The following is a 26,684-nucleotide window of genomic DNA, read 5'->3' on the forward strand; positions in this document are numbered from 1 at the left end:
AAGAACTGGTATAATAAAGAAGCTAAAATTTTTAGATGAGGTGAGAACTGCTTGGTGGACAATAAAGCACATCGACAGCTTAATGTGGATTACTGTTGGGGAGAGTTGAGCTAGATGAGGAGCTAGGGAAGACAGCCAAGGAAAGAACACAGAGGGCCAAAGCCTTACACCTCCAGGATCCTTGTGAAGAAAGAAACAAAAAGGCCTACCCAGAGAAGACTTGGAAGGGACAGTCATGACAAGGGAGATGCCAAGGAGAATAAGAACATGATAAGGTCAGGTGTGACTTTCAAGAAAGAACCATTTTAGTAGGACTGGTGAAAATGTATGTATTCATTCATTTATTCACTGAACATTTATTGTAACTTCACAAGTGCCAGGCACTGCTTTAGGCACTGAGGGTATAGACATGAAGCCTATTCTGGAGTGCACTGTTCAGTGGCAGTTATAATAATAATAATAGAATAATCAGGACTAAGAAGGAAGTATTACAAAAGTACTGAGCAGAACACTGAACTTAGCCGGTGAGGATGGGGTTAGGAGTGAGGTGACATCTTTAGACAGAGGGTGCTTAACCAAGATGCTTATTGCATCTTAACATGATATTCTATTTTGAAGTTAATCAGTTATTACCTAAATCAATGGTTCTCAAACATTAGCGTGCATCAGAATCCCTTAGGGGGACTTGTTAAAACACAGATTACTGAGGGTTTCTGATTCAGCTGGTCTGGGGTGAGGTCTGAGAACAAGGGCGGATTATCCAATAGGCAAGGTAAGCAGGGTGCTTACCTTGCTTACCAGATCATCTGCAGGGAACAATTTCACATTTTTTCACCACACCAGAGATTCTGCTTCTAGGTATGGCCGGCATCTCTCTCCCAATCCCACAACACCTTCCTACACAAAAAAACGCTCTTTTCAAATTTACATTCCCTGACAGGGACAGATTACCCAGCGAGCAAGGTAGCCCGGGCTTACTTTGCTTATTGGGTAATCTGCCCCTGCCTGAGAATGTGCATTTCTGACAAGTTGAGACAAGTTCTGCTAGATGGTGTTTCTAGAAACACTATTTAAAACAGATAGAATTTAAGTGATCCACATGCACATACACACACGTCAGTTTTTCCTTACTCAATTTTGATAACAATAACCATCAGTAGAAGATTTTCTGATAATTTTTATTATAAAATATTCTACTAAGATTTAGCCTTGACATTTGACAGTGAGACAAATGCTCTTGTGTGTAGCAATGACATGCTATGTGCTTACCAAAATTATTTCCTTTTCTTTCTGGGTCCTTTGCAGCTAGATGAGCCCATGTGATTGAGTTCTGCTAATGTATAGTGGGCAAAAAAGGCGTGAGCTCTTCCAAACTTGGCCAAAACTTATTTTGAGATCTGCCTGTCTTCACTGGCCAGTGGAGGGCAGGGAAACTCCAAGGGTCTTCAAAGCCTAGAGGGTCCCTGAGTCACCACTTGGAAAAGAGATATGCAGGATTGCCACCCAAGTGGAATCAATATGTATTAAGACCCTGAGATTTAGTGGTTTGTTAGCACTACGTAACCTAGCCTACTCTGTGCTGTTCCTGGCATGAGTAACACAAATATGTATTTATGAACTGGATGAATAATTATTACAACTCCAATTTCCATCCCCTTATAGACAACATTCAGCCTATAAATGGCATTCTCACCATTCATTTATTCAACTAAATACTTCTGTAGAGGCTACTGTGTGCCAAGCACTGCAATGGTGAGCAAAAACACACACATTTCCTTCCCTCATGGAATTTACAGTGTGGTGAAGGATGGACACAAACCAAATAATCATTCAAACAAATGTAAAATGTAATGTTGTAATTGGTGTGAATGTTGGGAACCTGGACTATTAAGCACCTGGTTAGGAATAAATATTGAATTCTTTTAAGGTGTAATGGTACCACCTGCTAAAAACTAATTTAAAAATATAACTAAGTCAGGATGCGATGAAGCAAACATATACTGAGACATAGGGTTTTATTGCTGTCTTAGTTATCTAGTGCTGCTATAAAAGAAGTAGCACAAGTGGGTGGCTTTAACAAACAGAAATTTATTTTCTCACAGTTTAGGAGGCTAGAAGTCCGATTCTAGGGTGCCAGCTCTAGGCAAGGGCTTTATCTCTCTGTCAGCTCTGGGGGAAGGTCCTTTTCTCTTCAGTTTGTTTCCTGGTTCCTTGGCGATCTCCATGTGTCTTGGCATCTCTCTTCTATCTCTGCTCTGCTCACTTGTTTAATCTCTTTCGTATCTCAAAAGAGACTGACTCAAGATACACCCAACACTAATGCTGCCTCATTAACATAACAAAGAAAACCCATTCTCAAAAGGGATTATAACCACAAGCATAAAAACAAACAAACCTGTTGCCTTCTAGTAGATTCTGGCTCATAGCGACCCTATGGGACAGAGCAGAACTTCCCCATAGGGTTTCCAAAGAGCAGCAGTGGATTCCAACTGCTAGACTTTTGATTAGCAGCCGTAGCTCTTAACCACTGTGCCACCGGGGCTCAAAAACCACAAGCATAAAGGTTAGAATTTACAATAGCTACTTTTGGGGGACACAATTAAATCCATAACAATTGTTAAACCTTTTCATTTAATAGTCTTAACTATCTAATAGGATTTGTTCATATTACAGTGATATAAACTTTTATAAATGCATGTATAACTAGTATTAAATTGTTTAACCCATCGGTTGTTAGCTCTTCAGAGACTTGCAAAAGTCTTTTACTTTTTTTCCTTTTAACATAGTGTTTGATACTTTTCTCTATTAAGTTCTTACCATATTGGTAATAAATTTCTGCTGAGAAAGATATGTCCTTTAAAAACGGAGTTCTATACTGAAGGACTTACTCGGTAAAAGTTAAATCAGACCAAATCACTAACAACATCCTTGAATTAGAATTTGTCATTCAGAGAACCACTTTGGCCTTTTAAACTTTTTTCTACCAACCCAATAAACATTGGGTTCCGTAAGCTTGTACACATGATGAATGCATTTTAGATTTACATTGAATAGCTTTGTTTTCTTTTTACACACACACACGCACACACACACACACACACACACTGACTTCTTTGTTTAAAAGTGCCCCCTTTGAAAGATTGACATAAATATTACAGAAATGAATCACTGCAAATATGTAAAAGTATTTCTGTAATATGCACCAGAAAACACACACCACCTGCTATTATTTTCATGTAGAGGATACTTCAGGCATTTTCTAAACAGGAGAGTCAGAGTGGGTTGCCCATGGGCTATCCAGCCCATGCTCCCCCATCAAGATACCACAGCTAAGAACGGACTGAGGAGCATAAATTCCATTTCAGAGATATTATAGGATTTTAACGCTGCAGGTACCCTAGGGATTTAATACCAACATCCCTGGTAAGAAAATTGAAGTCCAAAAAGGTAAAATAATTTGCTCACTACAATTTGTTTTGTTCTTGGGCCTTATACCAGATCTACTGAGTTCCTGTGCAGCTTTCTCTCTACGACATTTTGCCGTACAGTTGAAGGCCAGGTTGGATTATCCTTAGTTCTTCCAACTCTGGGCTTTTCTTCAGGATAGAGGTGTTTTGTGCTAAAGGTCTAATTCAGATCAAGTTTGCTTCTGCCTTCTTGGCACTGCTTTTTTTTTTTGTATCATTTGCGTTGCTGAGTTTCTCAACACCAACGAGGAGGGTAACACCCATCCAAACCGAATGGCTCAGGACACAGGATATAGCCATTTACAGAGACAACCACAGCCACGAAAAGCTGAAGAGGACACATCGTCTTCTCTGGAGTCCCAATGGCCACGTGCGGACGGCGGGGCCGCCTTCTGGTTGGAGCCCCCAGGGCCTCGGTCCCTCCAATCAGCGTTGGCTCCGCGGCGGAGGAGGGGGCGCGCCCTGGAGGGGCGTGGCCAGCGACCTGTCCATCACCGAGTCCGCGGGTGGCAGCACCTACCACACCGCTGTACCTTGGCGAGGCGGAGCTGGGGCGGGAAGACTGCGGTCTGGGAAGGCGGGGAAAGGCGGGCGAGAGCCAATCCGCGGGGCCGCGCGAGGGGGCGGGGGCGGGGTACCGAGCGCGACCCAAACACACCGGTCCGGGTGCATCGGCGAGCCGCGCTTTTCCTCGCCTTCCGGTGCGAGAACTGGTGAACCTCCCCTCCTGCGCCCCCCCACCTTCGTAGCCGTTATCCCCCCGCCATCGCCCCAGCCCCGCCTTCCCGGGGAAGGCGGCCTAGTCGCCGGCGCGTTACGGGAGCGAGGCGACGGTTGCCGGGAAGCGCGCCTCGCCCCTCCTTCTCGTCCTCCCCTCACGCGCCACCCGTTTTTCCTTTCTCCGTTAATAACAGCTAGCTGGAGGAGGAGGGAAGGTGGCTCCTGCGGAGTGTGGGCGGGCGCCTCCCACTCATCCGCAAGTCGCGGTAGGAGCAGGAGGATGGCGGCGGTAGCGGCAGCCGTCCGGGAGGAGGCGGTGCCGAGGCCCGGGGCGCAGACCGCAGCGGTGGCGGCAGTGAGCGGCAGCGGTCCGTCGTGGCGCACCAGAAGCGAAACTAGTGGCAGCCGCACAGCTACCTGAGCCGTCGCCTCCCGCCGGAGTCAGAGCGGCGGCCACTGCTCCCGGAGCCGGGACTCCTTTTCTGTCTCGTCGTCTCCCGCGCCCCGTCAGGCCGCTGGACTCACCCGCCGCCTCTGAGAAAAGGGCGCCGGACGCCGACCGCCCCGCGGGGCGCCGGGCGGCGGCCCTGGACGTGCGGGGGCCTCTCTGTGCTGGCCGCGGCGCCTCGGCCCTGCCCTCTCTGTCCTGCTCTCGCTCCCGCCCTCCCGGCGCTCCGGGCGCTGCGCGCCGGCCCGGCCCGGGGCAGGGCGGACATGGGCGCCAAGCAGAGCGGCCCGGCCGCTGCTAACGGCCGCACTCGGGCGTACTCAGGCTCAGATTTACCTTCTAGCAGTAGCGGAGGGACCAATGGGACCGCGGGCGGCGGCGGCGGGGCTCGGGCCGCGGCCGTTGGGAGGTTTCCGGTTCAGGTGCCCAACACGCAGCAGCCCAGCGCTTCGGGCGGCGCCGCGGCGGCCTCAGCGGCCCCGCGCAGCCGCTCCCTCGGCGGGGCCGTGGGGACTGTGGCGTCGGGGGCCCGCGCGGCGCAGTCCTCCTTCAGCATCCCCAACAGCAGCAGCGGACCGTACGGCTCGCAGGACTCGGTGCACAGCAGCCCAGAGGACGGCGGTGGCGGCAGGGACCAGCCAGCGGGGGGGGGCCCCGGCGGGCCGCGCCTGGTGATCGGCTCCTTACCAGCTCACCTCTCGCCGCACATGTTTGGAGGTACGGCTTCTTCCCCGCGTGCCCGGCCGCCCGGCCAGGCCTCCCCACCTCCCGCGGGCCGCACGTGAGCCGCGGCCGCCGGTTATTTTTACCCTTCTCCTTTTCTCCTTCAGCAAGAACGCCTGGGCTTTGCGGTCCGATCCCGGTCCGCGCTTGGTTACCCCCTCCTGGGAAGAAAGTCTCCACTTAACGTTTGCGGCGCCACGACCAGTTAGAGACTTAATACCACCTTGTGCCCCTTGTAGCGGCTCCCCATTAGAGAAAGTGCCCCCGCGCCCCCCAAGTGAGGTGAAGGGAATTTTAAAACAGACGAAACAGCCTTGTGGTTGTGGCTTCTAGTGTAAGAAGTCAGGCGAAGACCCGTTGTTTAAATTTAGTTAATAGCTGGGGCTCGAGTGGTGAGCAGTTTTAAAAGACCAGAAGGAGTTTCAAATGAGCGTTTGAGTACGCATTTGAAAAAGGAAGAGAATATCTCCTTTGGACAGATTTTTAATAGCTGTAATCTTTAAGTCTGTGTAAATAGTCCTACTTACCACATACCTTAATTGGATGGTGTGTTAGTGTATTTTTAACCCCTGTAAGCTGCTGTTTCAGGTAGAAGTCAACGTGAGTCCTGCCCAGTTCGGACATAGCATTGAAAAAATTATAAACAGTTTCTTAAGGAGAGAAACTAAAAATTACTGCTGTGCAGCCTTGCCTCCAAGGTGCAGTAGGAAAAGTCACTTGTGAAAAATGGAAGTTATTACTATCAAAGTGATGTGTTTTTATGTAGATACGGGAAGAAGAGTGTGCTTGGCCTGAGGAAAATGAAGTTATCTCTTTGTGTTTTATTGTTATCTACTCTACTACAAAAAGATTATAGTAAATGAATCAGGACACTCCCCTTCAACCCTCCTCCCCCATTTCACTGAAAAGAAACAAATTACATCTGGCTAAGAGATGTTGACTGTATAAGCATTCCTGTATCACTGATTTATGTATCTGATAATATATAAATTCATAACTGAGCGTGAATGAACAGTGAAAAACCACCCCCTCCATTTTTCTGCCCCGTTAATCATATGTTTGTAAACATGAATTTTGAGTAGGGGGTTGGTATAGGGAATATTCAGTAATGTAATTTATCTGTTGTGATGTTCTGTAGTATTAGAATTTAGCATAAATTCAAAATGGGAATGTCATGTTTAGTGTTTTTTCGTCTTTTTAATACTGCTCTGCACGTTTGGTGTAGAACAACTCTTGACTTTAATTACCTGCCTTACTTTAATTACTTGTTTTAAAGTCCTTTTTGTCGTGTAAATAAAAGTAGTGACATTTCCTAAAATTGTGCCATCTTTTTAAAATCTTTTGTTCTTGAGAAGAACCAATATTGTTCTTACTCTGACCTGATCACAGCCAACACATTTGAAGGTGCTGTAGTCATCCAGTCAAGGAATAGAAAGACAGTTTCCTGAGAATCAGAGAGTAATGCTAGAATAAAAGATAAACTGGTTTTAAAAATATTTATTTTGTTAAAATGGAAGTTTGTACTTAGCAGTTAGATTTTCAAAAGATACTAATATTTGAAAGCTGGCTAAAGAAGTTTAGCTTTGTGACTATTCGGTTAAAAATAGGAAAAAGCTTGTCAAATTAACAGTTTTTCTTTAATATACTGATTACTTTAAAAAAAAATTGTTGCTAATTCCCTTTGACTAAGAGTCAGTATATCTATGGATTTGTTTTGTTAAATACATTCCATTCAGACCAGGGGACAAATAGTTGACACCCATGCTGCTATTAATTCATAGTGAATTAGTGAGTGAAAAAGATATAGTTGCTTAGAGTTGGGGGGATAGAGCATTTATCTCTTTTCTTATTATCTAAGTTTCTAGAGTTGTGCTCTTGAGTATAGCTTTATTGGTACTTTTGGGCTTAGGATGACTGGGGCCTAGTAGCAGGATAGTGACACTGTATGAGGAACTTCTGGCAGCCTTTCTCAGCGAGGTCTCCTGAGAAGTTGGTTTTATTGTATATAACGAATGAACTTTTTTCTCCTTTGCGTGTAGAATGGTATCAGTTGTGTATATTCTTGGGAAATATGAGAAAATAGTCAACTCAAATAATTTTCTGTGTTCTGTGGTTCATATAAGGAGCCCCAGTTGAGAAAGGCTGAAAGATCAGAGAAATTACCTGTTACCGTTATATGATGGGATCAGATCAAAGTGCCAGTACCCTAAATCCTTGTCAAGACAGGGAGATGGAATATACTTACGTGAAAACCCATCTTTCTAGTGGCATTTGTCTTAATGAGGTTTTTACTTATATTTTGACGGATGGGGTCATCAGGAAAACTTAATAGAAGCATGTTTAGTCTTGTCATCCTGTGATTTAGGGAGCTAGATGATGAGTCTTATTATTTTAAGAATTATACTTGATTATACTTTACATAGACTTAATTTTTATTGTGTGTTTCGGTATTAATGTATTCAGTTACAAATTGTATGCATGTTTAGGCATATCAAGTATATAATGAATTAACTCAGTCTGAAAATTGAGAAAAGGAATATTTTTTAATTAGTGGAAAGTTCTAGCTGCAGTATAGTAAAACTTTAATTGCTTCTTGTGTTATTGTTTCCTAATAAGAAAACATGGTACTAATAAGGCTCAAAATTACCATTCTCTTGTGGGCTGACATAATTTACAGGAAAGGAAAACCTAAGCAATATCACTTTTTTTTTTTTTTTAAAGACTCTAGCAAGTCAGAATTGTTACTAGTTCTATCTTAATGAGCTGCCAAATTCAATGAGGAGGTTTTCGGTGTTGAGTTTTACGTTTTGCTGTCTTTTGTGCATTTATCTTGACTGTGTACACTTATTCAGTTCTCTCCAGAGAACTAGAAGAGAGAGATGCCTAATCCGGATATTTCAGTTTACAGAATTTCCTAAAACTGAATTGTAGGACCCCAGAATAAAGGTTGTAGATTGTAATCCATATTGGAGTTTTTAGGTGAAGTAGATCTTGTTCAATTTGTTATTCTTTTCAAACTGGTGAGCTAATAATGATCATCACTTTTGTCTTAAAACAAGTCTTTAAGGTTACAGTCTAATATTTAAAAGCCTTGGCAATGCAAAAGAATATGGAGGTGTCTTAGGATTTATTTTATCTACATTTTTTTCACGTTATGTTGCTAATATTCATAAAAACAATTAATATGAGTGATAAAATAGCCTTAATTGATGTTATCAGGAGTGAAGGAGGTGAAATGGACTACAAAAATACACAAATAAGTGGAGATTATTTCTAGAGAAATTCATGTGGATTTCTCTTGTAATGCATCCTTGAGCTAGAAATGAAAATGTAAAATGAATTAATGTGCACAATTAACTAGTGGTACTGGATTGCTTTTGGCTGCCTCCTAACTAGCTTGAGCTTGTTTGGGTGTGGTGTGCCCATGGAATATTTCAGTAGTCTGATTGTAATTTAAGTGCCTCCTGTTACTTATGAAACATGCTTCCTTGTATTGAAGGAGTGTAGGTTTTCTTTTAAAACTGAATATGTCAAAGAATATCTGTATTTCTAGGTAGATTTATCTTAAAGACAAACGTGGGTTTTTATGTTGTTAGATTATCATCATTAATTAACCATTATTGAGTTGTTCTTAGTCATTACTTCTTAAAAGGCTCAAGTGCCAAATTGTTTAAATTTGGGATATTATAATTAGTCTCCTTCCTGTTCCCAACTGTTCTTTAATTCAGTTGAAGCCTTTTACAAGGAGTGGCAGAAGAGGAATGTCTGCTTTTTCCTAAGAAAAATGCCGCTTTTAACCATTACTCCTGGCCCCCTAAAAAATGCTATAGGAAAAACTTTAAGTTGTATGCTTTGTTATGCTAAAATGTGGTCTCTGTCTTGGAAGTTCCTGCTTTTTTTTTTTAAAGTGCTCTTGACTGTAAGGCGGAAGGTGGGCTGGAGGGAGGGGTGGTACGGATTGCAAAGTGCTTTGTTAGGTCTGAGAGCTGCCTGACCTAAGTACGCAGTACTTTGTTGTTTGTTTGCTGCCCTAGTGCCTGCAGGAGTAAGAGCTCTATTGTCTTACTAACAGATAGTGTCCCCAGCAAGTCCCCCCCCATCCCTCTCCAGTTTGATTGCTTCTCCTGGTAACCAGCACATTGGGTCTTTTTTATTTTGTGGTTACCTGTATCGTATTGGACACCAGCTGTTTTTCCATATTATTCATCTTGTGTTTGTAAGGAGAATTGCCTTAATGTTATACTTATTACATATACTGGGCTCTTACATTGGCAGACAGGTTCAGTGTACGTTGTTGTTAGCTGCTCTGGAGTTGGCCCCTGCTCATGGCGACCCCACGCACAGTGGAACTGAATGCTGCCTAGTCCTGCGCCATCTCCATGATTGATTTCAGATCAGAATGTTGTGATTGCTTTGTATAGCAAAACCAAACCTGTTGCTGTCGAGTTGATTCTGACTCATATAGCAAAATACTTCTTGAATTTTACCTAATTATGTAAATATTCGTAAGAAGTATCGTTTGCTTGACCTGTTTATGTTTTAATTTTGAGTGTATTTGATGGGTATTACCTAATGAATTCCATTTGTTCCACACTTAAATTTGTTTAGAAATTAAGGAAAACATGGCTATTTGTGTGAACACAAGTTCTGATTGTGTTAGTTTTATATGTTGTTTCACAAACCAAAAAAAAACCAGACCAGTTGCCATCGAGTCAATTCCAACTCATAGCAACCTTGTAGGACAGAGTAGAACTGCCCCATAGGGTTTCCAAGGCTGTAATCTTTACTGAAGCAGACTGCCACATCTTACTCCTATGGAGCAGCTGGTGGGTTCGAACGGATGACCTTTTCAGTTAGTAGTTGAGTGCTTAACCACTGTGCCACCAGGGCTCCTTTGTTCTTCACAAATTACTGGAAATGTGGCTGCTTAAAGCAATATGCATTTATTATCTCACAATTCCTATGAGCCAGGAGTTTTGGGCACAGCTTAGCTGGGTCCTCTGTAAGGCTGCTACCAAGATGTTGGCCAGGACTGAGTTTTTATCTAGAGACTGGACTTGGGAAGGATCTGCGTCCATGCTCCCTCAGGTTATTGGCAGAATTCATTTCTTTGTGACTGTGGAATCATGGAGAGATTCTAGCAAGATTGGATGGTGCTACACTCTTGGGTAATCATGGACAAGTATTCACATATAGCTCATCACTTTTGCCACATCCCATTGGTTAGAAGCAAGTTATGGGTCCTACCCACACTCAAAGAAGGGGAATTACACAAAAGTGTAAGTACCAGAAGTCAGAGATCTTGGGTGGCCACTTTAAAGTCTATCTGCCACGTTGATTTAAGCTTAGATTGACCAACTAAACTTGTAACTGTTGGATTTTTAAGCTTGTTTTTTACTTACTTACAGTTGTAATAATGCATATGGTAAGTGTTGACTTAGTAAACATGAACTGAGTCCCTTTTGGGGACTGGCCACTGTGGATGTAGGTCTTTCTGCCCTTGCCCAGCTTCAGTTGCACTTGAAAGATGGACAGGTGTGATTATTACACAATGTAACAACTTCTGTAATAAAACTATTAACAAATTGTTGGGGGAAGTATCTGTCTAGAACAGTGAGAGGAACAGTCAGTGCTTCACAGAGGAAGGTAGCAAGTAACATTTGAACTGAGCTTCGAAGGATTTGGAAGTTTTATGGAAGAAGGGCACTAAACACTCAATGCATAAAAATCCAGGATTGTGATACTAAAAATTTAAATATGTCTGGATTGTAGGTTTCATGAAGGAATGATGGGAACATGATGAAGGATTTTATGGTGCTGTGAGTTTATTTTATCTAACCAAGTTTTTAAGCAGGGGTGATATCATGATCAGGCCAGGAGGCAGCAGTCAAATCATAGTTTACGTAAATAGCAACCGTATAGAGTTTTGCAGTGCTCAGCTTACGAAGCTGTATACAGCATACTTGATCATGGTTAAATTGCTTTGTAAAAAGGTAGAGTGATAGCAGGAAGATAAGCTAGGATTTATTTAGAATACTGTTGGTGGAAGATAACCTAAATTGAAACCATGATATTAGTGAGGGAGAGGAAAAGTTGAATTTGATTGAGATTTCTAAAGTAGAACTGAAGACCTGGTTGCACAGTGATGTCGTTAACCAGTATTAAAAATACATAAGGAAAGGACATGTTTTAGAAAATGTTAATGAGTTCTTTTAGGCCTATCCTTTAAGCTGTTGAAATTATGAGTCTCTAGTTCAGGTGTTGCCGGAGAATACTGAGTATACCATCGATTCTCAGAAAAATGAACAAATCAGTCTTAGAAGAAATTCAACCAGAATCCTCCTTAGAGGTTAGATGGTGAGACTTCGACTCACTTACTTTGGACACGTCAGCAGGAAAGACCAGTCTCTAAAAAAGAACATCACGGTTGGTAAAGTAAAGAAAAGGTCAGCGAAAACGAGGGAAACCCTCAGATGGATTGACAGAATAACCACAACAATGGTCTCAGACATACCAACAGTTGTGAAGATGGTGCAGAACTGGGCAGTATTTTGTTATGTTATACATAAGGTTGCCATGAGTCGGAGCCAACTTGGTGGCAACTAATACCAACAGCAATTCAGGACATTAAAAAAAATTGAGAAATTGTCAATGTACAGACTATAAGTGAAGCCAAAAAGTGTATAGGATTATTAAGTAATGGATATAAAGTGAGGAGGAGCAAGCCTGGGATCCTGGGGAACAAGGATTTTAAGAGACAGGCAGAGGAGAAGGCCAGCAATTAGAACTGAACCACAAGTAAAAAGTTGTTTTCCAACAACATTTTTATTATTAAAGTAATGTATATGCATTACAGAAAAACTAAAATACAGAGAAGCACATATTGCAAATCACTTGTAATATTACCACCAGAAGTCACCAGAATAAAATGTTGATGTGCATTTTCCCTTTTTTTATATGCATGTATATATTTGTTTTACATAAAAATTGGGAACATTTGTTCTGTATATTCGATTTCAAACCTTTCTGCTTTCCTAATGTACAATTGTAAAAGCTACAGATTTTCCTCTAAGAATTGCTTTAACTGAATTCCACAATTTTTTTGTTTTGTTTTTATTAACATTCAGTTAAAAATATTTTCTAATTTCCCTTGTTGTTTGACCTACAGGTTACACAATCCAGTGCTCTTTTCACTCTATCAGTTTCTTCCATTGCATTGAATATTTTTCTTTAAGCGATTTTTAATGACTCCCATATTGCACAGTTCATTCTGTAAATATTTAAGGAGGACCTACTGTGCCAGGTACTGTTCTAGGGATACAACAGTAAAGAAATAAAACACAAAAATCCCTGCCTTCATGGGTCTTATATTGTACTTGGGGGAGACAGTAAACAAGCAAGTAAAAAATGTAATGTGTCAGAGTGTTGAATGTGATGGAGAAAAATAGAGTAGAAAGGCAGCTAGAGAGTATGCAAATGGAAGCTTGTTCATGGTTACTATTTTAAATATAGTTTCAGGGATGACCTCACTGAGAAGGTGACATTCAAGCAGAGAGTGAGGAAACAAGCCATGAGGATCTGGGGTGGGGGCGAGGGGGGGTGGTTTGGAACCAGGCAGAGGCAAGAGTAACTGTAAAGGCCCTAAGGTATGAATGGACCTGATATGTTCTGGCAAGAGCTGGGTAGCCAGTGTAGCTGCAGTGCAGAGAGTTGTAGAAGATTAGAATAGAGTGTAGTAGGGTGGGCTGAGAGTAGGGGCAGAATAATAAAACGCCTTAAAACCATTGGCCTGTTTTTTGGCTTTTAGAGACCTATGGGGAGGCATTGGAGTGTTTTTGAGCAGGGAATTAACATGACCTGACTTGGGTCTTTAAAGGATTTCTCTGGCTGCTGTGTTGTGAGTAGATTCTAGGGGGCAAGGGTCAATGGAGGAGGGAAAAACCAGGCAAAAGGTAATCAGCGTGGACCAGGGTGTTTGCACTGGAGGAGGTGAGAAGTGGCTAGATTCTGGATATGCAGTGTTTTGAAGATAGAGCCAACTTGATTCAGTATGGAAGTGGGAGAGAAAAACAGTTGTCAGAAGTTTGGTTTATTTAATTATTCCCTATTGTTGAGTATTTACATAGTTTGTAGTTTGGTACTGTTATACATACTGTTGCTGTCAACATCTCTCCAGTTATTTCTCAGGAATTTATTAGAGACATGAAATTGTTAGAAGCCAATATATGCATTTGTTCAGGGAATTTGATCTTAATTGCCAAATTGCCCTTTAGAAAGGACAGCTCCTTCTAGCAGGGTATAATTTTTAGGACTATTTAAAGCATTCTCCCCTCCCCCGAAAACTTGAGTGAGGTTTTTGATACTTATAAGTGCATAATGATAGATTCATTTTGAGTAATACCATATATCAGTCAGTATTCCATTCAATGCTTTTTTTTTTTTACACAATAAAGAAATTTCATGTATCATGAAGGAGTAAGTACATTTAATTCTGACCATTTCATATATCCTGATTTTTGCTTGAATTGTGATTAGTCTATGATAGTTCATTAATTTATCATATTTGTATACAGTTAGCTGAGGGAGAAAAACAACAAAGAAAACATGTATATGTAATGGTTTATTACATGTAATTTGTTTCAAATCCCAGCTCTTGGTTTGAACAATAAATTCTACTATTTTTATTCTTGGTTTCTATTTCATTATTCCTGCTTTTATCTGTATGTTTATTTTTGTATCCTTTTTTAAAGTTTATTTCTGCTGTCTTAGTTCATTTTTCATTTATTCTGTTTTAATGGTAAAAGCATTTAAGGCTATAATTACTCCTCAGTACATACAGCCACTTCTAATAGCTTTGGATACTTAGCGTTCTCATTGTTATTAAGTACATTTTTTTTTCCTTTTCAGTCAACTCTATTGAGGAATAATTTTGTTAGCTACATTTTTTTTTTTCCTCTTACCTGGAAGTTACTTTAAAGTGTGTTCTGTATGAAATATAGATGTGTGTAGTGGAAGACTTAGTTTTTACCATTAGAATTTTACCATCAGTTTCTAAGAGATTTTCTAGAAATTAAAATGCTGATTTTTTGGCATAAAACTTGTAGAAATACATATTAGGAATAGTTCAATTCAATAAATATAAATGAAGCTTTGTTTCTAGAACTCTTAATTGTATATGGTATTTAAATATATTTGGATATGCATGAATGTTACCTTGTTCTTACTGATCTTGTGTAATATTAGCTCCCATCTGTAGATACTTTACAGTTTACAGAAGCATGTTAACATACTCTCTCTACTTGTATCTTCAAGTAACACTTCGCAAGAGGCTGAGGACATGATTTCCCCATTTTATAAATGAGAAAATGGAGACTCTGAGATGTTAAGAAATATGGCTTTTAAGTTGTGTAACTCATATTTAAACCAGGACTTCCCACTCTGAATCATTCCAACGCTGCTGCTGCTTGTTTTAATCCCCATGTTTATTAGTTTCCTATTGATGCTATAGCAAATTAACACCAACTTATTGGCTTAAAACCACACAGATTTATTATCTTTAAGGTCAGAAGTCTGAAATGAGTCTCACTAGGCCAAAATGAAGGTGTTAGCATGGCTGTATTCCTTCAGAATGCTTTAGGAAAGAACACATTTCCTTTCTTTTTGCAACTTCTAGAGGCCACTCTCTTTCCTTAACTCATGGCCCCTTCTTTCATCTTCAAAGCCAGTGACATGGGCCAGGTCTTTCTCATGCTGCCATCTCTATGGCTTTGATTCTTCTGCCTCTGTCTTCTACATTTTAAGGACCTTTGTGATTACATTGGGCCTACCTGGGAAATCTGTAATAATATCCCTGTTTTATAGTAAGATCTACTGATAAGCAACCTCGGTGTCATCTGCAACCAGGGATTAGGACATAGACATTTTTGGGGGGGCCATTATTCTGTCTACCGCTCCGTAACAACTCTTGAATATGCGTATTGTACAAGGGAAAAGCATTTTTTTTTTTTTTTAAATCTATCGTCGTCTTCTTTCTCTCCTCTTAACCCACCAGCCACTCTGTGGGAGAAAAATGGGTGGCCTGCTTCAGTAAAGATTACAGCCTTGGGAACCCTATGGGGCAGTTCTGTTTTGTCCTGTAGGGTCCCTATGAGATGGAATCGACTCTGTGACAATGGGTTTTGGTTTTATTATCTAATTTCTGTTACTATACATTAGTTTTGCCTCTTCTTGAACTTCATATAAATGGAACCATACAACATGTACTCTTTCATGTCTAGGGTTTGGGGTAGTTGTGAAGTGCAGTTAGAAGGGACAGTCATTGGAAAAGTTGAAGGAATTCTTTCTTAACACTCCCATTTTCCCTGCCCTGTCCCCTTCACTCCACTCCTTCCTCAGTTGGTTGTAATGCTGTACTGTAATGTATGGATACTAAAACTAAGAAGAATACTCAGTGTTTAGCTAATGACAGATACACTAGAAGGCTTAAATATGTAGATATCACTAATAAAAGATAAGATTAACTAAAAATTAACACTTAATTTATCCCTCCTTTGTCCATTCTTTAAATTATCTAATTGACAAAGTTTTGGAATGTATTAAATGTTTTAGATGGGCTTCACTATTACAAAGTGTAGAATATAGTGACTGATTTATTTGCAGATTATAAATCCTCAAGAAAAAGAACAAAGTTCAAGGAACTTTATTTTTAGGATGAGTGTTTCCAAGTATGGCAGAAGAATGTCAAAGGAATGTAGAGAAGTGGCTGAATAAAGAGTCAAGGGTTAGGAATTTATTATGTTTTTGGTTTAGTAAAAATTTTTATAAAAATTAGGTAGAATATGGCTAAACAAACATAGTTTTCTGTCTATTATATGTTTCTTTTTTGTTTTCACATATGAGCTCAGGAAGTATAAATGACTTGAAAATCATGTTAGATTGTGTGTACAACTTAACACAATCTAAAATAACAACTGGGACTAAAAGAAATTCCAGCCTTATGCAAGAGGAACCAGAAAAGCGACTTTATGGTATGGCTATTGTGATAAGGAGACAGATGGTACTGAATCTTGTATATGGAATCCGTAGTCACCAAAGATAAAAGCAGAAGAGAAGGATCTACTCATCTTTTATAGCCTCCGTGTCAAGCTCCCTGGATTGAGGAAGGCGGCCTGGATGACAGAACCTCAATCTGGGGATTCCTTTACTATCTAAGAGGAGGGGAGAGTCTTTTTTTTTTTTTTTTAAAGCTAGGAAAGGAGCTTGACTTAAATCCCTAAAAGCATTCTGGGGTATAGTTAGCTGCATTTACTTTCAATACATTAAAGTATTTTTAGAAGAGGCACTGGGTGTGGTGAGAACAGTTGTACTTTGAGGTCAGTCACTAACAAGCTTTATGACCTTCAACTTTGATTTCCTTGGGCTTCTGTTTCCAAGATAGACTATAGAATAATAAGGCTTTTTTATTTTACTTTTTCTTACTTGTCTCCGTCTTGGATTTGAATATACTAGTGCAGGCAAAATCTTGTAACAAACTCCAAAAAGGTAATTAAATTTATTGTATGAGAGCAAATGACTAGGTCAGCAGCCTGGAGAAGTGTCCTCTTGTGCGCTAAAGGGAGTCATAAGGATACTTGTTGTTACTTGTAAATACTGGTGCTTGTTCAGAGAGTTTCACTTTTCTCAGAGAAGTGGTAAACTATTTTTGTTAGCCTCACTTCTTGGTTTTCTGAAGGCAGTCTTTATCTGTCTGCAAGTCAGAAGCTCTAGAGGAATTTGAGAAATCTGACAAGCTTGCTCCACATAAGGTTGAGATCTGTTGGGGATGAAATTGTCTACTACTCCATTGACATTCTTGCTTTTTCTAACGTTTCTTTAATTATCATACTCTGTGTATCTGATTTATCTTTTGTTGCGTTACTTATTTACTCATTCAAAAAATATTCAGTGCCGGCTGCTCTAGTCTAGGTAGGCGCTCTGGTACTGGGAATGCAAAGATGGAAAAATTTTTGTCCTCAAGAAGTATATAGACTAGTGGATAGAGATCTTGGAAACAAATCATTATAAATAATGAGGCACATTTGTGGTTCATTGATAGAATTTTCACCTTCCATAGGAGACACAGGTTTAGTTCCTAGCCGACGCGGCTCATGGGCAGCTACTGCCTGTCTGTCACTGGAGGCTTGCGTGTTGCTATGATATGTTGAACAGTTTTCAGCAGAGCTTCCAAATTAAGAGACTAGGAAGGAAGGCCCGGCGATCCGCGTCTGAAAATCCAAACAAACGCCTTATCGTTGTGTTTGTTCCGACTCATGGTGACCCCGTGTGTTAAGAGTTGAACTGCTCCATAGAGTTTTCTTGGCAGTAATCTTTATGGAAGCAGATCACGAGGCCTTTCTTCCGCGGTGCCACTGGTTATGTTCACACCACCAACATTTAGATTAGTAATTGAGTGCAAACCTCTTGCACCATCCAACCAAAAAAAAACCACTGCTGCCGAGTCGTTTCCAACTCACGGCCACCCTGTAAAACAGTTGCCGTTGAATCGATTCTGACTCATAGCAACCCTATAGGACAGAGTAGAACGCTCTACAGGGTTTCCAAGGAGCAGCTGGTGGATTCAAACTGCCGACCTTTTGGTTAGCAGCCAGGCTCTTAACCATTGTGCCAGCAGGGCTCCTACAGCACCCTATAGGACCTTCAGATTCCAAAAGTCACACTGATCATGGGGATGGCACAAGATTGGGCAGCATTTTGTTCCATTGGGCTTGGGGTTGCCATGAGGTGGGGGCTGACTCAACAGCAGCTAACAACATAATATAAATAATAAAAGTGTATGGATTTTGTTTGTTTTGGTAATTTTGTAAGGAAATTTAGGTTGTATGTATATATGTAAAGAAGATTAGAGGATACAGTCGATACACTAAAAATTGTTTATCTGTGACTAGTAGGAATACTGCCATTCTGTTTTCTCTTTATATACTGCTGTATATTGGAGCCCTGGTGGCACAGTGGTTAAGAGCTATGGCTGCTAACGAAAAGATCAGCAGTTCGAATCCACGAGCTGCTCCTTGGAAACACTATGGGGCAGTTCTGCTCTGTCTTATAGGGTCACTGTGAGTAGGAATTGACTCGATGGCAACAGGTTTGGTTTTTGTTTTTTTTTTTACCTATAGTAATACATGTATTACTTTTGTAAACAAAAGAACTGATAATGGTATCATTAACATAACTACTCTTAGTTCTACTTCTCCAGTACTACCACTGTTAATAAGGAGACCTGGTGGTGCAGTGGTTAAAGTTTTCAGCTGATAACTGAAATGTCGGTGGTTTGAATCCACCAGCTGCTCTGCGGGAGGAAGATGCGGCAGTCCGCTCCTTGACAGATTATAACCATGGAAGGGGCAGTTCTACTATAGAGTAGCTATAAAGTGAAATTGACTTGCTGGCGGTGTGTGGGACCACTGCTAATGCTGCCAGAGCTCAAAATTAGACTCACATGTGTTTACTATAAGTGTGGGTCCTTAACTGCCAGGCCCCAAGGAGCAGAATCCAACTTGGATAGGATCATTGAGAGTTTGTCCTGTAGAACACTGGTCCTATAGGATTCTCCTGGAAGAATAGTTTTGTAATCAAGCAAGTTTGAGAAAGGTTTATTCCTATCTGTTGGAGATTCATAAAGCTCATTAACCTATTAAACACCAAGTAAATTCTACAATAAAGAAATCTAGTTAACTCATTTTAATTCAGCATTTCCCAAATTAATTTTACTGTAATTTGACCCTATTTTTCAGTAATCCTTATTGTTGAATAGCTGAATTTGAGAATTCAGTAGACATGAGGATCACCTGGAGCAATGGATCCCACCTACAGTGTTTCTGATTCAGTAGGTTTGGGATGGGGCCTGATAATTTGCATTTCTAAGTTTCCGGGTATTGCTGATGCTGTTGGTCCAGGAGTCACATCTAGCACTTGTTATGTGATTCCCAAATCCATTTTGCCTTTATGTATAAGCTTACAGAACTCTGATGATAAGACTATGATGTCAGGGTTTTCTGTTGAAAGAAGGTATTTTAAAAGGAGGAAGTAATTGTGTTCAGCATGCAAAGAGCCTCAGAAGGGGGCTTTATTAACTAAATTACCCAGAACTTCCCTTCTATTATCAGTGTTTTTGTGTTTCTCTTTTCAGCTTCAATTTAGTCATCTGTAGATGGAGATGATAAAAACCTACTTCCCAAAGACTGTAATGGGGATTAAATGATACTATTATCAAAAGTGCCCAGTACAGGACCTGGCACATTCCAAGTACTTACTACCTTGTCAATCAAAGTGTGGTCTGTCGACCAAAAGGCATTACTGTCACTTGGGAGTTTATTGGAAATGCAGAATCTCAGACCCCATCCTGGACTTACTGAAACAGAATATGCATTTTTAGAAATTCACAGTGGGTGAAATATCACTATATTCACGAGTTCTTAGCGAAGGACCATTTGGAGCTGAGCACAGGCCATATACTTCTAACGGCATGATCAAAAGGCATTTATTAAGAATAAACAGGACAGCACACATCATCATCAGCCTAGGCTCCCTAAAGTTAGGCTCACATCCATAGGATTAGATCACATCCAATCATGCTCCAGTTCACATCTTAGGAGGAGAATGCCTAAGTTCTTCTCTCCTGGGATTAAATACTAATCGAACAGCCATGTCTATGTGCCAAATCATTTACAGAGAGCAGGTAGGGGAGGGGGTAGTGAAAGGGGTCAGTAAAGGTAGTAATAAAAATGAAAGGTCCCCTACGGTCAATAGACATTGTTTGTTGTCCCTGTTCAAGCTGTTCTAGATTTTCTGGCACCAGAGAACAGCCGTTCCTCCTTTATCCTGCTAAGATAGAGTTCTGGGTTTCATCAGAGGGCAATCATCTCTCGGTAAAGCACATATTTTACTTTATGTCCATTAGTAGCTATTATGTCCATTAGCAACTAAAGAGATGGTGAGGGGGCAATTACAGCACACCTGTGCATCCAGCAGGTGGTTTGTGTGCACATTACCACATGAGAAGCACTGTTGGAGTATACCCCTTGGAAAAAGCTACCGTAGTGCAGTATGTGACTTACTCCATACTTTATAAACTGACTACCCAGGGCTATTTCTGTATAGATGCTACCAACTGAAATAGTTTCTATGCTAGAGCCTAGAAATACTTTGTCCAAAATGACAAAATCTTTTTGGTGTTTCCTAAGTATAAAGTAATGGATGTTATGTAAAATCTTGAAATAATACATAAAAGAGTAATAGAAGGTAAAGATTATCTGAAAATCCACTCCCTTAGAAAAATACCCCTAACACTTTGGTACACTCGCCTGTGCATCTCTTTATACATGTATATATGTGTACATACATTTTTTTTTTTTTTTGGCTTTTTTCCTCTTCTTTTTATCCCTCATACTCCCTCCTGCCAAATAAACTAACTTTGCATTTATGCTCTCAACATTTGCTCTGTGCATGGATATAATAATATACAAACATATATAGGGATTTTGTGGTCATTGCTTTACAAAAGTAGATTATATTATAGATACTGCTCTGCATCTTGCTTTTCTCATTTAAAACATTGTGAAAATTCCTCAAGTAGTATATTTCTAGTTCTTAATGGCTGTCTGATACAAATTGTTGCGCTATTTTAACTGATGGTCAATTTTTGCTACTACTATAAGAAATAAAAATTCTTGTTAATATAATCTTTGTATACTGGTATCATTGTATCGATAGGGTAGATTACCAGGAGGGAGATTGTTGAGTCAAAGGATACTTTTCTAACTTATTGTTTTTGTGAAATGTCTTTTACATACAGAGTAGTATGTAAAAACATCTATACTTCGTAAAAATTAATAAAGCAAGTACTACTTTACCATCGTCCATGTTACAAAATAGAGCATTCATGGTTTCTTGGAAGCACCCTATGTGCTATTCTTTTGTTGCATCCCTCCTCCCCGTAATAGCCACTATTTTCCTTGTTTCTTTATAGTTTTACCACCTAATTATGCATCTTTAAGCAATAAACATCTTCAAACAATAGATTTGTTTTGAAATGTTTTATAAATGAAGCCGTTCTAAATACATATGACTTAACATCTTTTGTACATTTCATCCATGTTGTCATCTGTAGCTGAAGCTCATTCATATTTATTGATATGTTCCTCTGAGTGAATATGCCACAATATATCCATTTTACTGTTGATAGAATTCATGTTGTTTTCAGTATTGTGCACACATGCACAAGTGCTGTACGGCAGTGGTCTTCAAACAGTTTTTTTTTTGCTTTACCCCAAAAATAATTTTTAAAAACTACCTTCTTGGAGCCCTGGTGGTGCAGTGGTTAAGAGTTACAGCTGCTAACCAAAAGTTTGGAAGTTCGAATCCACCAGCTGCTCCTTGGAAACCCTATGGGATAGTTCTGCTGTGTCCTATAGGGTGGCTGTGAGCCAGAATTGAGTTGATGGCAGCGGATTTGGTTTTGGTTTTTATCTACTTCCTTGCACATATAGGAGTTGATATCTAATTTTTAATTATCTGTTTGAATAGTTGCAAAGGATGTAATTTCAGAAATATTGATGTTTTAAAAAAACCTGCCAAATCACTTTAAACATGCCCAATAGACTATAAATACCCAAATGTCTTGATATTTGCCATCATCCTTTAAAACATCCATGAACAGGCCAGTCTATAACTTAGGAATTTTACATTGTTTATTTTTCTCCTTGAAATCTTATTTCTGTTTTATTTCCTCCACAGAACTTTACCCCAGAGTAAATACTTTTATGTTTAAGCCTCTATTGTTCACTTTATCATACTTCTTTGTGTGTGTGTGTGTGTGTGTGTGTGTGTGCGCGTGCGCGCGCGCACGCGCGCTCATACATAACATCCATAAAAGGAGCCCCTGGGTAGTGCAAATAGTTGCGCGCTCAATTACTAACCAAAAGGTTTAGGGCTTAAACCCACCCATAGGTGCCTTAGAAGACAGGCCTGGCAATCTGCTTGCAAAAGATCGCAGCCTTGAAAACCCTATGGAGCAGTTCTTCTCTGCACACATAGTTGCCATGAGTTGAAATGGACTCGACAGCAACTAACAACAACAACATACATAAAATTCCGTTTATTTTAAATATAATTTAAATTTCATTAGAATTTTTCCTGTTGTCATTAGGCTCTAGGTATTAAAAATATTTATTGCAGTTTCTGATAATACACAGTTGATTAAAATAACATTCAAATTGTCAAAATTTATATATTCTAAAAAGAATTTTATTGGAAATGTATTTCTGAATAAGATGAATTGGGAGATGGAATGGTTTTCTGGGTGCTTTGATTAAAGTAATTGTAAATATTTCCTTTGGTGCTAGGAGGTTTTAACATAGTACAATGCATCATAGTAAGATTTGGAATAGGAGAAAGGTATAACTTTCTTAGGAGAAGGGCAGATGTGAAATGGGAAAATGGGAAGGAGAACCTGAACCACTTGCACTTTCTTAAATCAGTATAAGGAAACGTATACACAGAAGTTGAGCGTCTGCAAATACGATTACTTTAAAATCGATTCCTTGACGTTATGAATTGAATTAAAGTCCCCCTAAAATATGTGTTGTGAATCCTAATCTCTATGCCTGTGGTTATCAGCCCATTTGGGAATGGGTTGTCTCTGTTAATGAGGCAGGATTAGTGTAGGGAGTATCTATCTCTTTTGAGATATAAGAGAGATTAAAGAGCAGAGGAGAGATGGGGTAAGATAGAGCCAAAACACATGGAGCTCTTCAAGGAACCAGGAAGCAGAAGCTGAAGAGACAAGGACCTTCCTCAAGAAACACCAGAGAGAGTGCCTTCCCCTAGAGTCAGCGTTCTGAATTCAGATTCCTAGCCTTCAAACTATGAGAAAATAAATTTCTGTTCATTAAAGCCATCTACTTGTGGTGTTTCATTATAGCAGCACTAGATAACTAAGACAGTATTTGGTACTGAGAGTGGGGTGCTGCTCTAACAGATAACCTAAAATGTAGAAGCAGTTTTGGAATTGGGTAATGGGGTTGTGGCTGGGAGAGTGTTAAGGTGCCTAATAGTAAAAGCCTGGAAACTCTGGTGGCATAGTGGTTAAGAGCTACGTCTGCTAACCAAAAGGTCAGCAGTTTGAATCCACCAGATGCTCCTTGGAAACTCTATGGGGCAGTTCTACTCTGTCCTATAGGGTCACTATGAGTTGGAGTCAACTTGATGACAACGGGTTTGGTTTGTTTTTAATTGTAAAAGCTTAGATTGCCTTGAAGAGACTGTTGGAATTATGGACCTCAGAGGCAATTCTGGTGAGGGCTCAGAAGGAAATGAGAGGTGTGAAGAAATTCTTTGTCATTTTAGAGAATACGTATGGTGCGAGCAACAAAACGTTGCTAGAAATGTAGACATTAAATGTGCATCTGTTGAGGTTTTAAGAGAAAATGATGAACATGATTGGACAATGGAGGAGGGGCAGTGCTTTTTATGCAGTGTCAAAGAACTTGTCAAATGTTTGGTGGAATGTTGAGCTTGTAAGTGATGACCTTGGATATCTGGCTGATGAGATTTCTAGGCAAGATCTTAAAGGGGCCATGTGGTTTCTTCTTGCTGCTTATAGTAAAATGCGAGAGGAAAGAGATGGATTTAAAAATGAACTGTGTAAAATGAAAACAACTTAAAGATTTGAAAATTTTGTTGTACAAACTGAGGATATATGTCCTAGAATGTTCACCAGGGGCGTGGCTGCAGTCTTTTGTTAAAGAGATTAAGCCTGTGACTGATGGATCTAATCAACTAGCACAGCAGAAAACCCATCAGCTTAGACCGAAGGGGACAGAGGAAAAATGAAAGGAGAGGGAAAAATTCCAGCCTCTTTGAATTCTACAGGCAGGAAACAGGCCAAAGGAGCTACATCTCTTGTCCTCTGAGAAAAGAAAAGGACCATCCCTGGAGCAGCTCTGAGATAAGCAGAACTGTGGAAAGGAACATGGAAAGCCAGGCTTTCTTGGTTTCAAAGAGTAGGGCCACAGCCTCCCAGGTTTCAAAGAATCAGATCTTTGCCAATTCAGTTCTGGAGTGTGGGGCTGCCGTTAAAGTGTGCTAGGGGATGGGGCCACCACCCAAAGTTGATGGGATGAGGCTACCATGCCCAAGGTGCAGAAGAATGGGGCCTGCTGGGACCAAGGGGGTGGGATTGCCACTAAGATGGACAAGGAGAATGGGGTTGTCCAAGCCAAGGGAGCAGATTTGCCATCCCAGAGGGTCTGAAGCCCAGGGCTGAGGGGCCTCCACTCAGAGTCTGGAGTTCCGGGGCCGTTGCCCAGATAGTTTCAGAAAAGAGAGGATTATTTTCAAGTCTTGAGAGCTCATGTAATTTGTTCTGCTGTGTTTTCAACTTGCTTGGTGCCTGTTATCCCTTCTTTCCTTCCAATTTCTCCCGTTTGTAACAGAAGTGTCTTACCTTGTGCCTGTTCCACCATTGTACTTTTGGAAACAGACAACTTGTAGTCTAGATTTCACAAGGTCACGATGAAGAGGAATTTTGCCCCAGGATGGAATATGCCTAATGTCTCATCCATATTTGATTTAGATGATTCAGAAGATGGGATTTTGGAGTTGGAGTTGATTTAAGACTTTTGGGATAATGTGATGAGGTGAATGTGTTTTGCATGTAGCAAGGACATGAATTTTGGGAGGCCAAAGGGTGGAATGTTATGGATTGAATTATATCCCCCAAATATGTATTGTAAATCCTAACCTCTATCCATGTGTTATAATCCCATTTGGAATGGGTTATTTGTTATGTTAATTAGGCAGGATCAGTGTATGGTATAACTTGAGAGTCTATCACATCTGAGATATGAAAGAGATTAAACAAGGGAGCAGAGGAGAGATGGGGTAAGATAGATGCCAAGCCAGATGGAGATCTTCAAGAAAGCAAGAAGCAGAAGCTGAAGAAATAAGGACCTTCTTGTATAGCTGTCAGAGAGAGAAAACCTTCCCCTAGAGCCAGTGCTTTGAATTCGGACTTCTAGCCTCCTAAACAAGGAGCCCTGATGGTGCAGTGGTTAAAGTGCTTGGCTACTAACCAGAAGGTCAGTGGTTCGAACCCACCAGCCGCTTCATGGAAGAAAGATGTGGCAGTGTGCTTCCATAAAGATTTACAGCCTTGGAAACCCTATGGGGCAATTCTACTCTATCCTACAGGGTCGCTATTTGTCAGAATCAACTCGATGGCGGTGGGTTTGGTTTTTGGTTTTTAGCCTCCTAAACTGAGAAATTTTCAGTTTGTTAAAGCCATCTACTTGCGGTATTTCTGTTATAGCAGCACTGGATAACTAAGACACTTGACAAGTCTTTGAGTACTCTAAATTTGAGAACAACTGCTGTGAGTTAAGAGAGGAATTACATGGTAGGCACTTTATCGGATAATAACCAAACTGTTTCCCGAAGTGATTATACCAATTTACATTCCCACTAGCAGTGAATAAGTATTCCAGTTATTCCAGATCCTCACTACCTTTTACTTTTGTGAGACTTCCTAATTACTGCAATTTGTTGGGTAAGAAGACGTATTTCATTGTGATTGTAATTTTCTTTTCCCTGATGGCCTGTTATTGGCCATACGTATTTCTTATCAAGTGACTGTGTCTATTGCTTACTTTTCTATTGAGTTTTTTGTATTTTTCTTAGTCATTCGTAGTAGTTCTTTATATGTCCTGTATGCTAGTTTTCTGTCAGTTACATGAGTTGCAAGTATCTTCTCCCAGTTTGTTAGGTACTGTCATTGCAACTCATAGGGACCCTGTGTACAACAGAATGAGACACTGCCCTGTCCTGTGACATCTTCACAACCGTTGCTATGTTTGAGCCCATTGTTACAGCCACCGTGTCAGTCCATCTCTTTGAGGGTCTTCCTTTTTTTCGCTAACCCTCTACTGAGCATAATGTCCTTTTCCAGGGACTGGTCCCTCCTGATAACGTGTCCAAATTATGTGAGACAAAGTTTACCATCCTTGCTTCTAAGGAGTATCCTGGCTGTACTTCTTCCAAGACAGATGTGTTCGTTCTTTTGGCAGTTCATGGTATTTTCAGTATTCTTTGCCAACACCATACTTAAAGACATCAATTCTTCTTCGATCTTCTTTATTCATTGTCCAGCTTTCACATGCATATGAGGCAGTTGAAAATACCATGACTTGGGTCAGGTGCCCCTTAGTCCTCAAAGTGACATCTTTTTAACACTTAAAGAGATCTTTTGCAGCATAGAGGGGGGCAGCAGACTG

General features: G+C 40.5%; 1 protein-coding gene across 6 annotated transcripts in view; it reads left to right on the forward strand.

The window, feature by feature from the left end:
• Positions 1–4,297: 4,297 nt before the first annotated feature.
• ZNRF2 (zinc and ring finger 2) overlaps positions 4,298–26,684 on the forward strand; it is a 138,127-nt gene continuing 115,740 nt past the window's right edge. For 4 of the 6 annotated variants that reach the window (XR_002824304.1, XM_023732369.1, XM_023732367.1 and 1 more), the window contains exon 1: positions 4,298–5,352. Coding sequence is in view for 5 of the 6 variants with exons in the window: in XM_023732369.1 (XP_023588137.1) it covers positions 4,902–5,352 (451 nt within the window). In the remaining variant the exon portion in view is untranslated. The remainder of the gene's footprint in view (positions 5,353–26,684) is intronic. The other 2 variants (XM_023732366.1, XM_004377500.2) reach the window with 2 other exon arrangements.

The sequence above is a fragment of the Trichechus manatus genome, unplaced genomic scaffold (genome assembly GCF_000243295.1).
Source record: "Trichechus manatus latirostris isolate Lorelei unplaced genomic scaffold, TriManLat1.0 scaffold00050, whole genome shotgun sequence".
NCBI classification, from domain to species: domain Eukaryota; kingdom Metazoa; phylum Chordata; class Mammalia; order Sirenia; family Trichechidae; genus Trichechus; species Trichechus manatus.